Genomic DNA, 16,179 nt, shown 5'->3' with positions numbered 1-16,179 from the left:
GCTTAAAGATATATTTGTAATGTCCGTACTGAAGGTTGCTTTTGCTATTTGTGTAAACTGCATTATCCAATGTAAGGGTAGCAATAATGTCATGAGAGGACAGGCTTCTGGACTAACTCTCTTTAATAAAATTTTCAGTAGTTCCAGATTATTTTTATTGCTTTAAATTTTCAAACACTTAATTTTTCTTTGAACAGCAATAAATACTACAGATCTGAAACCTGTAAAGGTATAAACAGAGAACTTCACTGAAGTTTGTTAAGGAGTAGTATGTATGTCTGTTCTTAGGGATTTGCCCAGTGTAAGAACATTTCCAGTCTTAGCTTGAACTACTTTGTATGTATGGAAACAGTTTTAGATTTCATTAAGGTGCTGGCATTGCACTGAGCACACAAAGTCAAAGGAAGTCATCTGAGATCTTGGGAGTGTTTCTTCCTGTTGGTCATTCAAATCAAAGGGATGATTGGAATTTGGAGTGCCTCTCATCCTAAAAGTCTCTCTTGCACTCTTTTTCCCTCCCAGAGGAATCTCTGAAGTGCAAATAACACTCCTTCAAAACTTGTGTTGAGTTTTTGATTGCTTGTGTTGTATCCTAGTTGAAGGTTGATGGTGATTTGGATGTGGCTCCAATACAGTATTTTAAAGCCTACTGTAATACAGCATTGCACGACTAAATGATGGTACTGCACACATTTCTGCTGAAACTTAGTCTCAAAAATGCTGGGGTTTTGGCTCAGTTGTTAAATGGAGCATAGCAGGAAAAAATTGAGATTACAGGAGGGTAGTAACTAATGGAATGGGATTTGATTTTATTTTTTAAATACAGGAGCTGCAATGCATGTAGTGCTTCACCTTCTCATACAAATTGGATATAACACATTTAGATGTGTCTAAAACTGTTTTGGATAGGCGTTTGTTTTAGTATTCCACCTGTTACAAGTAGGCATTTAGAATTTATAGGCCTTGTTGTATCTGTACTGGTTTTGTGCATGTTAATAGCAAACCTCTGAAGATTTCAGGGGTAAATAAATGCAGGAGAAGCCCTTTGTGAGGAAGAGGTGATGATCTGAACCTGACTTGTGAAGAACTGGGTAGGAGTCGAGAACACTCTCAGCAGTTGCTAGCATAAGGAGAATGGCAGCATTATTTAGGAAAGTCAGGATACCTTTTAGAAGTCTTGTTTATTAAAACCACTGTAAATTAGGGTGATATTACACTTTTTAACCTGGTTACATTAATATCCTTTAAATGTAGGTAAGTAAATTAATCAAGTTTACAAAACGTGCCGTGTAAGTAGCTATGGAGCAAAGTTAGATTTGGTCATTCATTGGTATTTTAAAGGCTGCCCTGTTCTGACTTAGTGTCAGAAAGTAGCATCTCAGTTCATGATCATGTAATTTCAGGCTGTCCAAGAGACAGTTTAAATGACTGCTGTCATTTGTGCTGGAAATAGTTATAGCTATTAGTGCAGAACTGCCGTTTAAATAGCTGCTCTTGAAAGAAAAGAAGCTCTTGCTTATGCAGTGGGACTTCTGTCGCATAGCAACTACTGTGCTGAAAGCTTAAAATCAGATGCTCCCTTGCAGTTCACTGTGCCCTGATAATGCTTAATTTATCTGGGCCTGGCACTGCCTTTATCACAGCAGTGGATGTCTTTCATTAGTGTACTCGGTAATGTCTGTCACGTACCCTTTTCTTTTTTTCCCCAAGCTTAGAACTGTGTGGTATCATGAGGTTTTTAGCCCTGTTTCTTGAAGGCTGAGACCTCAATATGATTAATCATATTGAAGCAAATTTAAGGGAGTCAGTTAAAGCATCATGGTCTGGTAGAAGGAAAGGAAGCCTGTCATCACACCTATGGACAGGCAGGCCTCTATTGTCCTGAGTGGTGGCGGTTGGTTGGCAAGTCAACGCAGATAAACGTGTGGCTAGCTGGCGTATCTGTTGCTCCTAACTAATGGTAGCAAAGGATGCTACATTTGGATGATGTGGGTATTTGAGAGCACTATGGGCAGACTGGGAAATAAATAGAGAAGGAAACCAGTGCTAGTGAGAAACAAACTTTTATTTGCTTAGTTACTGCATTTGGTAGTTGGACTGTCTTATGAAGAAAGACCTGAACGAAACTTAGGAAGATACAGAATTCTGACCTATATAAGTTGCTTTGAAATATGCTTTGTATGAAAACAACATTTTTCCACCCCTTAAAGCATTCTAATACATACTGAAGTGTATGTTTTCATGCCTATACTTGATCCAGAGAATGCCAGCATAATTTGTCATAATTTTCAGTGAGCATGTTCATGTACTTGCCTGTGTACAGGGTTTGACTTCAGATGTGCTGTGCTGAAGTTTAGACTGTAATGTAAAACTTGCTTATGAAAAGGCTGTGTTCAGAGATGCTGAAGAGTCTGCTTCAATAGCTGTTAATTAAATACCTCAGCCAGGCCTTTGAATTGTTTGTGATGCCATGTACTACTTAAAAAGTGGGTAAATAACAGCATAGAATCAGTATATGTGATTTTCAATACTGTGAGTCTTTGAAAATAGACACAGAAAATAACTGTGTTGATAATTTAGAACTAGCTAGATGCCATTTTGAGATGGAACATTTACTAGAACAGATCTTTGTAAAGCATTCTGTTGTGTTAACCATGCAGTAACACATATAGTAACACAGACACACTGCATCTCCTGCTTTGGTTTAATATAGTAGTGATATAATCCAGGCCTCTTCCTCCTGCTTCAGTAATTCTGGATATACCAGACCAAAGTAGTCTAAAATGATTTTAACTACAGGAAACCTGATTTTGTTGGCATTTTATATATAGTATTTTCTTCGTTCTGTTATGCAGTTCTTTTCCTAAAGAACAGATTCCAAGTTCTGGATAGATGTTAAGATGTAGTAGGTTGTTACTGCGTAGGGTTACATTAAATATGGTAGGTTTTTAAACTGAGATGATATGTTGGGTAAATTTATTAAGTTCTCCTCTTTTATAATCTATTATGTTAAGGTTCTTCTGTGTTCACTATGAAATTGTGAGTGGTATTTATTGGATTTTATCTAGGTTTATATTAAAATGAATTAAATTTACAATGTATTTTAACAGTTTTTTAATTAAAGAAAACGTTTCTGTACTGACTGTCTAAAATGGTCCTCTGTATTTAACTGAATGGATTTGTTTCTGATTGCTCCTTTGGTCAGAATCTTACAATAAATAGTTATTGTTCCTTCATACTTTGACATTTTACAACCAGAAGCAGGTATTAACCATCTTCTACTTCTTTGGTTCCAAGTCATTTTACTAATCTCCAGTGAATTAATCATTGGATAGAAATAGCTGAAAAATGTAAAAGAGTTTGTTGTACTGCAGCAGATTTTTCAGCACTTTGTCAAACACCAGTTCCAATACTTAATCAGGGACTTCCATCACTGAATATTTATTCAAACTATTAAAATAGCCTCACTTATAATAAATCTTAGCCCAGTTACAGGTTGCCATCATTGTATACTTTGCATTTTTCTTTAAATAAAGTGCAAATCAGATATCATTTATTAATGACTATGTGAGAGACTGGAAAGTTTATCCAAGTGGAGCTGGATTCCGTAATTCTTATTAAGTAGTTCTTGTGTGAGTCATCTGAAATGCTCTTCTGTAAGTGTTGCAGGAACTTGCCCATGATAATTGGTGTTTTTCTTGTATTAAAGCATCTTTTTATAACTTTGTATGTGAAATTTGCCTTGTGCTTCTGGAAGTTCAGATGACTTCCATCTTCTTAATGAACTGTAAGTGGTTAGTTGTCTTTTCAAAGGGGATCTTTATTCCCACCCTCTGTTTTTACTTCATTACTTTCTCCAATTAATCACTGTTAGTTCACACAGTTTTTCTTCTTTGGAATTATAAAAGGTCCATGAGGTTAGGAAGTAACATAGTGAACAGCGGCAGTATTTCTTTTGTTTCTGTATTCATTCCAGGACACCTAAAGGAGATGGTTAAATATAGGGATTTGTCCAACACCGATTTGCCTAAAACACTTAGATTTTAGGCTCGATAAATATGCAGATTGTCTTTGCAGAAGGAATTCCAACCGAAAGATGTTGTCTCTTTTGTATGAAGTAACTCAATACATGTGGGGTGTATCTAACATGTACAGTGAATATAGCTTATGATTGTTAGTGTTCATTATGTTTAATTTTGAGTTAAATTAACCAGAAAGCTGGTATTAGGACCCCAGGAGCATGAATCTTCCTAGTTGGATTTGCTGTGATAACCTGTAACTTCAGGGAGGTCAAAGTGGTATCCCGAGTTGGAGTAACTGTGATGATGTTTATGTGAACACACATCATGGTCAATGCTGCTGTAGCTGTGATAGTCTAAGGGCATGAGTGAGAAGTCTGTAGGTAGAGGTAACGTATGGTACTGGTCCAGCTAATACAATTACAATAGATGTGCTTTGGGGTGCATATGCACCTTGTGAGGTCTGTAAAAGAAGCAGTAAAATTGAAAGTGGTAGAGCAGATTTGAATAATTGCTCCCAAGTTTCAGTAGAGGCTGATCAAAAAGACCATCTGGAAGAAGATATGGTATTTGGAGCAGGGGAGGATGCTAATGAGAAGTGATAATGCTCATCTCCTTTGGGGAACAGAAGACACTGTAAAATGCATGTTAGCCATGTGGGCTTCCAAAAGGAGATGTTATAGTGTACCATAAACCCAAAATAAAAGTTTGATAGCTTTTTTAGTGTTGTATACACATGACAGCTGAGATGCTTTATAATTCCCTCTTAAGGATCTGCTCTGAAGTTAGTCTTTGAATGGCAGTGTCTTAAGACATACTAGTAATGTGTTTTCCGAATAAGAAAATGTGTCCTTGATGTCAGAGTTCATATAGGGATTTACTTTTGCCTTTCTACCTGTCCCAGAGGCATTTGGTACACTGGACGAAGCATTCTGGAGGGTTCAGAAGTCTTGATCTTCTACTGGGAAGAATATATACTGTAACTGTGGTGATGTGTTCCCAGGTGGTGCTAGTGGGGGAAAATCTGTGTCTGTGGGGAGTTGACTTCACATTTCAGTGGAGCTGGTGGTGAGGGTGAGGAAGTTGTTTAGAAATTAGGTGGGATGGTTTTAGAGAAATGTCTTTAATACTTCTAATCAGTGACACCTGGTAACATAAATGTTTATTTTTTTTGTAGTAAAGCTACCATCTGTGACTTGGTTTAGAAGTTCAAAGGGAATCCCTTAAATATTATCTAAAGCCATGTTACCTGTGTGTTTGTTATAGTAATTTAGCTAATGACTTCACCAAATGCTTCCATTTGTGGTTTAGGTAATCTTCAGTCTACTTTGCTACTGAACATCTGAAGGAAGTAATCATGAATCAGCTGTTACCTTTCCCCTTTTTCTTGTTGATGCTTACAAATGGAAAAACACGTGGGTGTTATGTAGGAGACTTGATTTAAATGAACATAAATTGTTCTGTTGAGACCCGTCTTCAGGGATGTTTTTTTCTTCTTACCATAATTTTGACTAAAAGGAGGCAAGTGGCCTCATATTGTGGTTGATCTGTGTTTGAACAATACATAGATAGTATCTGCAGACAGTGTTCATGTTCTTTAATGAGGCTGGAGTGCCAGTGCTGTTGTGCAAACTAGAAACATCATCAGTTGTTTGAAAAACTTTCTTTTTGGCTGACTTTTATAGTTGTATGGATAATATTCCTAGTTGTAGAGAAAACAATAATGCGATCTTCCAGAAGTATGTTAGCACTCTTTAAAGCAGTATTTTGATTATGGCAGTTTACTCTTTACATGTAATTAAATGTTATGTTACTGTTCTGTGGAACATGATAAAAAGCTGTAGCTTTTTCTGGAAATTTCTTAATTTTTACAGTTTTTGGAAAGTTTGTTAGATGGACAAGTTTATATGTCCCTTAACTAGTGATCAGCTTCTCATTTTCTTTATTTCTGAGGCTTCCTTTACACTGTAGTTTGCTGCCAAAGAATTCCCATTGATACTCAGATGTTCCCGTAAAATCCAATTGTTCCAAGTCACCTGACAGTGTTAAACTTTAATACTGATGTCATATCTAAATATATTTTAGTCAGATATGGTCCAACTACTCTTCCAGTCCCTGTGGCAGTATCATTAAAAAACAAACCCCCAGGATGTGTGCTGTGGTCTCCCAGGGGAGCTATGTATCTTTGCTCTCTACTTAAGATGAAAATAGGGATGAAACCAGGTTCAATTCCCTTAGCAAAGACTTAAGTTTTTTATAAAATGCCAATTGATTATGATCCTCTGTGAATAATAATAACCTGGCTTAATCACAAAAATTGTGTTGTAAATTGCTTATATATTTAGTTATTTGGAAGTGTGTCTGCATTATGGTTAGGGATCATGTCTAAAATTGTTGAAATAGAGACAAATCACCTAATGAGTCACAAGTAGAAATTGGGCTGAAGCTGATTAGATCCATTGCGTCTGTGAAAGCAACTTGTATATTTGGCAGACTGTCATGAATATATTTATTGAAAGAGACAGTATTGCTTTATAGTAACATATTTTCAAGTTGTACACAGTTTAAGTGAGGATTTCTTTTAGCTGCCTCTTCTCTCAGGACAGATGTGTTAGCTCATTGGAAATGTCTTCAAAAAGGCCAGATTTCTAGTATTTGTGTTTAGATACCTGTATAAATTTGTTGAGTTAAACAGAATCCTGAGGCTCAGTACTATCCCTGCTCGTAACCTACTCTGGTATGTCATGTTGGCTGTGGCCTCTTAGCTTGAATAAAGTAAATCTAGAATGGTATAGGCAGGTGGTAGAACATAGATGTATTTTGCCAGTCTGTCCTTTCTGTTCTGTTTCCTCTTATTTTGATCATATCCACAGAGTTAAATATTCAAACTCTGTCTTTTAAATAAATGCAGCTGGACAATATGCTTTGAAGGTACTTTTTAAAATGCTGAACATTTATTTAACACTACATACATGCTTATTTCTAGGAGAAGGAGCTACAGCTGAAGTTTCCTCATCTTTTGTGATTCTGTCTATATGTGCTGTAGTAGTACTGGTAATATTGCTTGCAAACTGTGCTTCCTGCTGTAAAGACCCTGAGATTGATTTCAAGGTAAGCATCTGAAGTTACAAATGTATATACAAGTGGCATTCTAGTATCCAGAATACTTCCTTGATGATTTGTGATAATGCACTGCAGTTAGTGACACTTCAGTGTCTCTGTACATTCTTTCTTCTGAAATAGCCAGCAACTCTGTTTCTACATGCTGCAGAGTCTTGCTGCAACCATTTATTTTCAGTACTTGGACCATACTGCAGTAAGGAACTTTAATGTCTGTTCAAAGTCATTACAAGCCCTCAGGATCAGCAGTGAAAGTATACCCTTGTGACAATTTAGCTGTGAAGAACCTTTTTGTTGTTGTTCTGTGTACTCTTTTGTCTGCTTTAGTCTGCTGACAGGGTTTAAGACACTCCTTTTGGATAAGAATAGTGAAGATACATATCCACTGTAGCAAAACCCTTGAGAAATTGTTATCAGAGAAGCAGTTACTTTTGGAACATCGGTTGTTGGTGTTCCTAAAATTGAGTTTTGGTCTCATTTCTAAATAGAGAAGATTTGGCCTGGGCAGTGGTTGTTAATTCCTTCAAAACCAGTGATAGTATATAAAGTGAAAAACAAACAAAACTCAAAACAAACCCCACAAAAAAACCCAAACGCACCAACCAGCCAAACCCTCTCCCCCCAACAAACCCTAACAAAGCAACAAGCCACCTGTTTTTACTTACTGCTTTAACTTCCTCTAACCAGTAATGAGTTGAAACTAAGGATTAGAAAACAAAATTTGTTACTGTCCTTGAAATATAGCTAAGCCTCCTTCACATTGCTCATTCAAACTGAAAGAAATGTATTAGTACTAATTTTAAGATAAAGATCAATTTGTTTACTGAGATTCTTTTTTCAGGAATTTGAAGATAACTTTGATGATGAAATAGATTTTACACCTCCAGCAGAAGATACTCCATCTGTTCAGTCTCCAGCAGAAGTGTTTACTCTTTCAGTTCCTAATATTGCTTTACCAACTCCCTCCCAGTTTCCATCTCGCTCAGGTAAAACACTGTTTTTTAATGAAAAAACAAAATAGACAATTTCAATGTCAAAAATGGAGAGTGGATGATTGTTTGACTTTAACAAATTGTTACATACATATAGAGAGAGTTATATTTTGTAGGGTACAGGATAAAATGTGAAGTATTACTTCAAAAATCTTAACAGCAGGCTGACACGTAAATTAGTTTAAGAGTATGAAGCTAGTTTAAATAAACCTCTCTGGAGTACTTTCAGTATGCCTCTGTATATATATATAAACAGTTTGAAGTAGTCTAGGATGTTGGTGACTTCTGCTCTTCAGTGGTTTTCTTCATGGCTAAGTTGTCACTGGATTTTAGTAATTAGCCTCAAGTGGAAGCAAGAGTGAATCTCAGAATTTACTGCAGTGCTATGGTTTCAGCTGCATTGCTTTCTTAATGCCACTGTAGACTTCTCATGCTGTAAATGTGCTGTTGTTAAGACGGAGCACTAGATTTCTTTTCCTTATGTGAAAGGTTTCTTGGAATGTGTTTTTTAAAATGCAGGTTTTGTAAGAGAAAACAAGCATGTTAAGTATTACAAATACAGTTTAGCATAAATTAGCCATTCTCATATTATACTACTTCAGATTTTTACATACATTGCTTGTGTTGCTTAATTATAAGATGTTCAGGGAAGCTTCTATTAAAATTTCTGTACTTACAGATTCCAGGAAACTGCCAGTGTGCCTTTAATGCAAAAAACATTTACTCCTCAGTGTTTTCATGAGTGAGGAGAAAATTCTCTGTGAAGAAATTAATGTCAGCTCTTCTACCTTGCCACAGTTGTGAAAGCTATACTTTCTATCATCAAAGTTATTTTGCCAGAAATAAGGCAGTAAAAAATATAGCTGTACTGATACAGCTCCTAAGCCTACTCCATGCTTAGGAGCACGTTGACAATGCTCCTAATATATTGTACAGCTATAGCCATTCCAGCAAAATGATACTGGTGTAAGTGTAGTTTGTGGACATAAAAATGTGGGCTAGAATTCTCAGTGAGACAAGTACTAGTGATAAAAAGTTGTTGTGTTCATCTGTTTCTTAGTGTTCCTAACCAGTTAGGCAGCAGAGGGATAAACAATGCTGAATCACCTCTATAGAGTCTGCTGATGTTACTGTCCATCCTCTGTCAAGATCTGGGTCTTGTTTTCTGTCCTTTCCCTCTCTGGGCTCTTTATGTGAAGTATTTTTAGTCGGAAAATGTCCTCCTTCCAGATGGTAGCTATAAGTAGGGCAGTTGGGCTGAAAAATAAAGCAATCAAACCCCTTCTCTTAAAATGGTAACTCTCTATATAACTATAAATGTTAAGATGTACAAGCAGTGAGTGTTGTCTTGGTTTTTGTGCTTTTATTTGCATAGGAAACTTTAGGTTATATAACTACAGGGTATGATACACTTTGTATTGGAATTAGAACTCAGCCTTTTGCTTTCTTACTGAATATGTTAAAAAAACTAGAAGTTTACATTTTGTCAGGAAAATCACTGTTTTTGTAGGGGGTATGCTCTAGTATGGTTTAGAAGCTGCAGTTGATAGAAGTTTCACTTGAGTGCTGTAGTCACATTACCTTCATGCTTCATGTATGTCTAACTAGGTTTTGCTGTTTGGTCTGAACATAGTCATGTAATTGGGAATAAATATTGTAGGAGCTTGCACTATTTCCTCAACAGTTGGTAACTTTGGCCATCTGAGTGGTTTGATACATGTTGCATTTGTTTCATTGTGTGTAACAGATGGATCAAAGCCTCAAGTTGCACGTCAGAGTCTAAACTACATCCAGGAAATTGGAAATGGCTGGTTTGGAAAGGTGAGAAGTTCTCTTTTAATATTGTACTGCAATTTGAGTCTTATTCCTAATGGGTAAGGTGACTGTATTTCCTATATAATGGTACTCTAAAGAAAAAAAAATAACATAAGAAAAACTGAAATTGGATGTTTCCTTGCATGAACTTTTTAGCTATAATCATAGCACTGATCAGTGCTTCTTTAATTTACACATAGTTTCTGACTACAGTTACTTCCTTGGTAGACACTTCCCTTCTGTGTGTTTGAATTAGTACATTCCTGTTATTACCAATTCTTTCAAGGAAAAAAATCCTAAGTAAATAAGTGGTCTTCACTAGAAAACATGTTTTCTCGGATCAGTTGTTAAGATATATGAAGTATGAATGTTAATTGGCAAAGCTCTGCAGATATTGACAACAAAAGATCTTTCTTGCAGCAGGTTTTTAGCTCTCATTTTTCTTGCAGGGGAACTTCATTTTTTTATTTTTTTGCCTTTGACAAAATGGTTATATTGGTATTTTTTAGGTTCTGCTTGGAGAGATCTACACAGGCACTAGTGTAGCAAGGGTAATAGTGAAGGAGTTGAAGGCAAGTGCAGGTCCCAAAGAGCAAGAGCTGTTTATAAGAAATGGAGAACCATACTAGTAAGTAATGATTCACAGCTTGGTTAACTTACACTCTTCATACTACTGCATATGGCTTAGGGATGCTTCTTTTCAGTGATATTGTCTCTGCTGCCCTCCCTTGTAACAGAAATGCTTGTCTTTAAAAAGTGGAAAATAGTCTATTCAAAATGAGCAGAAGTTGAGTTTGCTTAGAAATAAAAATAAGAACTTTGCTTAAATGAGTTATTGCCCATGACTGAAAAACACTTGATTTAGTTTATCAGATTGTCTTCTACAGCTGTTTGAAACAAACTCCCAGTGCTGCAAACTAGCTTTATGCCCAGTTACTTGCCTCTGGGAACTGAGGTTTAACATCTGTACTTGGCTTTCCTGTTAGAAGCAGGGGAACTGGCAAGGCTTTGTCTGTTGTCAGATACACATTATTATCTTCACAGTTCCCTTTTTGAAAAAATTGATAAAAACTACTTTGGCTCAGGCAGTTTGCCAGGAGGCTTGTGCACCAAAACCCCTGCCTGAATTACAATCCAGGAGAAGCCTACAATTGAGAAGGCATTGATCTGACTGGAAGTGCCAATAAAGAGGATTGTTTGGTGTTCTTTCTCCTGTATTAATGCTTGGAGGATACTCATTCCTAAGGGTTGAATTTTTGTATACTAGAAAGGAATTTTGTGTATGAGAGGGAATGTATTCTTGATAGCAAGAATTCTCTGAAGAGCTGACTGCCACAAGCTAATGGCTTTTGTAGATGACTGAAAAAGAGAGGCCTGTCGGAGTTCACTAGACATACCTCACAATGTGGTTTACTTTGCCTGAATATGCTACAAGTGAATAGTCACAGAGAGCTTTCTATTCCTAATGCTTTTTAATGTCCTAGTTATATTTGCATTTAGGCTTAAATTGTTGGCAGTTGTCAGAAGAAAAAGATCCTTCCTTCTGCTGTATTGGCACAAGTGTTTTTTAAGCAATTTTGAAGTGGTAACTGATCTGGCTGGGGATTAACCTGGCGAAATAAAAGGTTTAGCTTTTAGCCAGATTGGTTCCTTGCTGTAGTTCACAAACCAGTTGCATATGCTTATGTTTGGTATAAGGGTGGATGGGTGTGACTTTCTTGTGGCAGTGCTGGCTATTGTGGTTTTGAGATCCTCAGAGTTTCAGCTGCTCAGTGATACGCTGCAGTAGTACAAAGGAGATACAAAGGTGCAAAATGGAATCTGTGGCTTTGGATACTTGCTCATTGTGTTTGTGCCACCCCCACCCAATATTGTGTATTGAAAGTTCTGTTAGGGATTTCAGTGTATTTGTGTTGCAAATAACATATACTTGATCTTTCTGGCTTTAACTGCATTTTTTTCGTTCCAGCATTCTTCAGCATCCAAATGTTCTCCAGTGTATTGGGCAATGTGTGGAAGCCATTCCTTATCTCCTAGTTTTTGAGTTCTGTGACTTGGTAAGTGCACTTATACAAAAGGCTTTCCATTGATGCAAATTGTATGTAGTTTATTTACTGCCCTTTGCTCATGAAATTATTATTTTCTTTCTGGGAAGTTTTTTTTGAATAGCCAAAGTTTCAGAAGACTTTTTCTGGTTTAGAGACAGACCACAATTGTAGTTCATTGTTTATATTCTTTGCAGATGATCATGTAAATTCTAGGTGCTGTGGAATGTTCTAAAGAGGGAAATAGCTGTTCTCTCTTTGATAATGGTTTTACTAGTCTCTTTCAGTCTGCCTACATCATGTAATAGGGAGCTTGGAGGGGAAAAGAGGTCATGGAAGGAAGCTTTTCATTGCAGTCCAGTATCACGTGCACATGCCTGCATTACATCCTAAGTTCTGTTTGCTGTCTGTGCAACCTTAATGTGCTTTTATTACCATTTCTATGAAAATGCTAATTGAGGAAAATTGACACAAGAATTTCCTCTCTTCTGCCTTCCTCCAGAGCGCTCAAGTGTTACCCATGCTGTGCAGTTTTGGGCTAAAATGCAATGCTAGGCGTACTTCAGAATCAGTAATGTGTATTCTAATAGCTAAAATTTTCAGTATCATCCTAGTCTCTTCCTAAGCCTTTCTGTTACTGCATTCTTCTTTTCCCTGCTTATTTATCCTTCTCTTTTTTTCCTTTCCCTTCCCAAGCACTGCCTTATGCTTCCTGAACACCAAAAAGTATGGTGAAGGGTGTTCTCACTGCTTTCTGCTCTGCTGTTTGCACCACAAAGGCCACTGAAGATGGGCAGGATAGCTGAACAAAAAAACTTGCTCAGTCACTGCATTCCTGGGCATGTGTTGGAATTTATGTGGATGTTGTAAGAAAGGGGGTGGTATGCATCTAGAAAAACTTTGAACTGTGCCCAGTATACACAGTCTTCAGAGACTAAAATTTGGATATGATGCCGGATCCATGATCTGGAAAGGTATAAATTGCTTTATTTTAGCATGACACATTATTAAAACTCAAACTCAAGGTGGCTGTCTAAACATTGGCTCAGTAGCTGCTTTTAAAGTTTGTGATATAGGTATCATTTAAAGCAGAATTCCTTGGAAAGTGCCAAGACAGAAATGAACTCAGAAGTACATTTATGTTGCTAAGAAATAAGTCTTTGAGAAGTAAGATTGTTTACGTTCATAAAATTCAGCAAGCACCCTTTTTGACCAGCCTCTCTACTACAGAATTCCCCTTTAAACTCAGGTGCACAAATATGGCACCAAAGTTCTTACTGCATCAGTTGCCTCAAGCAGTGTGAGTGAGTCAACATGAACATTTGAGTTTTCTTGAGAAACATCAGTTAATCTGTGACCTTAAATAACTGTATTTTTCATTACCGCTCTTTTGCTCAAATTTATTAGCTGTGCTGAATTAATGAGGCAGAAGTGCTGATAAAAATCATTCTTTTCTAAATGGAAGAAATGCTTGAACTTCAGTTTACTGATCAAAGTAAAATGCTCCAGTTTTGCCAAGAGTTAAAAAGTAGGTGCCTAAGGTTAACCAGAGAATGGGTTTTACTCTTTCAGTATGTAGAAATAGAGTATTATTTACCATTTGTCTAAGCCTCCTACTCAAATTGGAGATTCTTTAAAAGGACTCTTGAAAATGAATTGCATTTTATAGTCTAACACATACACATCTAAATTAGATTTAAATGCAGCCCTGGTTTTGAGTAGTTATGCCATTTAATCCAACTTTGGATTTGAAGATGGAGTAACTTTTAAAGACTGCCCTACTTAAAGTATACAGAAAAAAATAATATCCTTGTTTGATGCCTGATGATTAATGCCAGAAATTGTCATGATCCCACAGAGTAATCTGGAAAGGATTTTACTTAAGGGGATAAAATAGATTTTCACTTTAACTGCAGGCAGTAAGCTTGACAGCCAAAGTGGTAGTTTTATAAATTTGAATGTAGTTAGGTAATTTCTTTGGAATGGAAAATAAATGTCTGTGCTGATTTCTATTCCAAGTGAGCTAAAACTTGTTTTTAGGAAATTATATATTACAGTGAGTTAAACATGACTTTCATTCTGAAAGTCTGGCTCACTTAGAGTTTTTACTTGATGGAGCTGACTATCTCCTAGACATCATAGGATTTTACTCACTGTGCACACAAATATACAGGGGCTAGGCAGACAAAACAGTTCTCATTTGAAGAGTTTTATGCAGAGATTGGAAGTGCAGTAAGTTAGCTCAGTATTGTTCTAGGTCACTAAATCCTTGTTGTAGTCCCACGGCCTAGTATGGGAGGTAGCGCTCTTGGAGTGAGGGAAGAGAAGAGGCTTGAAGAAGGGAAAAAATGTGAGGGAAGCCGAACAGTACCATTTGGGGTTTTTTTTGGTAGACAGGGTTTTAGTGGAGTGTCAGTGCCCTGATATTCTAGAAGCTGCTTTTTCTCACTGTGGCTGGGACGGTGGTTACTTGGGTGTTTTAAGCTGTAAGTGATCTTGAAAGCTGGGTGCTGCTTTTGTACTTGCCTTTTTTTTCTGAAATGGGGCAAATCAGAGGGTACGAAGGTGCTTCCAAAATACACAAGAGTCTAAGAAACATGGTCCTGTTTTGTTAGTAGTGGGATAATGCTATGCTAAGGCTCTTTACCTTGTGTTACTGGTGTTGTATATGTATATACACCAAAGAATAAATTTATTTTAATCCCTTGTACTTATGTGATTAAGAATTTGATGATTCAGAAACAAAGGTGGCAAATCTTAACTGTGTTTGATAGGAAATTTAAGTGTCTTCGGATGGCAAGTTCTTTTGAGGCTGTTTTGGGAATGTGGACCTCATTTTGCAAGTTTGTTGTACTAAGTAATGAGAAATGTGGCCATTTTGCTGACCAACACAGTCTGGAGGGCACAGTGTTCATTTTTTCACGCTCTTTCAAATTCATAGCCAATCACTACACGTACCCCTTTTATAACTTATTAGGATTCGTAGCCCTTTTAGGGCCACTTGATCTTCTCTTAGCTGTTCAGGCAACTCTGTTGGATTATCAGTTCCCAGGTTCCTTGGCACTGAAAGATCTTCATCAGAGGAACTGGAAACTGTAGTGCAGAGATACTAGAGCTAATTGCGATGGTAGCAATGCTGAATGTCATGCAGGCTAACTTACTTGTTGTCATGGCTCTATAAACTACTTAGGCATTTCTGTTACTTGAGATTGGTTGCATATACAGCAACTGTATTTCCTAACATTTAGCTGATTTTGTAATGTAATCTGAGTTGATCCATATTCCTTGCTTGGTAGACCAAGGCAAGAAGCAAGAGAGGTAGGTTGCAGAGAAGTGATTTAAGCTAATTTTCCTTTGCTGGTGTTAAAATCATTTAAAAAATCGTAAATATAAAAAGAAATGCTCAGTAAGTTCTTACACATCCCCCTTCCCCGTATTAGTTTGCTCAGTATGTTGGTGCAGGCTTCTATGAATAGTTAAGTATTCACTGTTAAACACTGCAGAATGATGCCACGTTAAAAATAGTGGTAGCTGGCTTATTAACTTTAATTTATTACTCAGCCTTATGTGGCCAGCATTTTGTCAGCACAGCAAATCCTCTAGTGGATTGACATAATTTATGAGGAAAGGAAAGCTATTCAGATGTGGAAGTAGCATGTATATTGTGAGGCTGATTTGCCTACCAAATTCTTACAGAAACTCTTCAAGTCTTGCAATTCCCTGAGCAGATAAGAGTGGAATACAGTATTTGCTTGGAATGCCCTGTAGCTTACTTTAGGGATGTTAGTGGAAGGTGCCCACTTGAAGTGGTTGGTTATTTCTTTTGTGTGGCCTTTTTCAAATTACTGACACTTGAAAACGTAATCTTCAAATCAAAAAAGAAATCTTTGCAATGAAAATGTCATAACCAGAGAGTTCAGCAACTCTGTTTAATAATCAGTATTGATATGAGCAAACAGTGGATGTATCAGTGGTGCGTGGTTTGGATAAAAAGGGGAAGGGAGTGTTTGGCAATTCATGATAACTTCAGAAATAATCTCTGTGCTGTCAGAACGGTTTAATATTTCTTAAATGTAGATATGCTTAAACAACCATCTGATGATCCAGATGCTCTATACCATGCACCAGTTTCAGGCAGTTAGTCAGTGACTGTGGGTAGTTAGTGAAGCAGTGTTGGAGGGGAGAGGC

General features: G+C 37.0%; 1 protein-coding gene across 1 annotated transcript in view; it reads left to right on the top strand.

Annotated features, from left to right (window-relative positions):
* LMTK2 (lemur tyrosine kinase 2) overlaps positions 1-16,179 on the top strand; it is a 42,225-nt gene that overhangs the window by 7,259 nt on the left and 18,787 nt on the right. Inside the window, exons 2-6 of the mRNA XM_034065352.1 lie at positions 7,006-7,130; positions 7,981-8,125; positions 9,879-9,952; positions 10,456-10,574; positions 11,916-12,003. Of these exons, the coding sequence (XP_033921243.1) occupies positions 7,006-7,130; positions 7,981-8,125; positions 9,879-9,952; positions 10,456-10,574; positions 11,916-12,003 (551 nt within the window). The remainder of the gene's footprint in view (positions 1-7,005; positions 7,131-7,980; positions 8,126-9,878; positions 9,953-10,455; positions 10,575-11,915; positions 12,004-16,179) is intronic.

The sequence above is a fragment of the Melopsittacus undulatus genome, chromosome 8 (assembly GCF_012275295.1).
Source record: "Melopsittacus undulatus isolate bMelUnd1 chromosome 8, bMelUnd1.mat.Z, whole genome shotgun sequence".
NCBI classification, from domain to species: domain Eukaryota; kingdom Metazoa; phylum Chordata; class Aves; order Psittaciformes; family Psittaculidae; genus Melopsittacus; species Melopsittacus undulatus.
The sequence above is the reverse complement of the archived record's forward strand: the minus strand, read 5'-3'. Positions and strand labels throughout refer to the sequence as shown.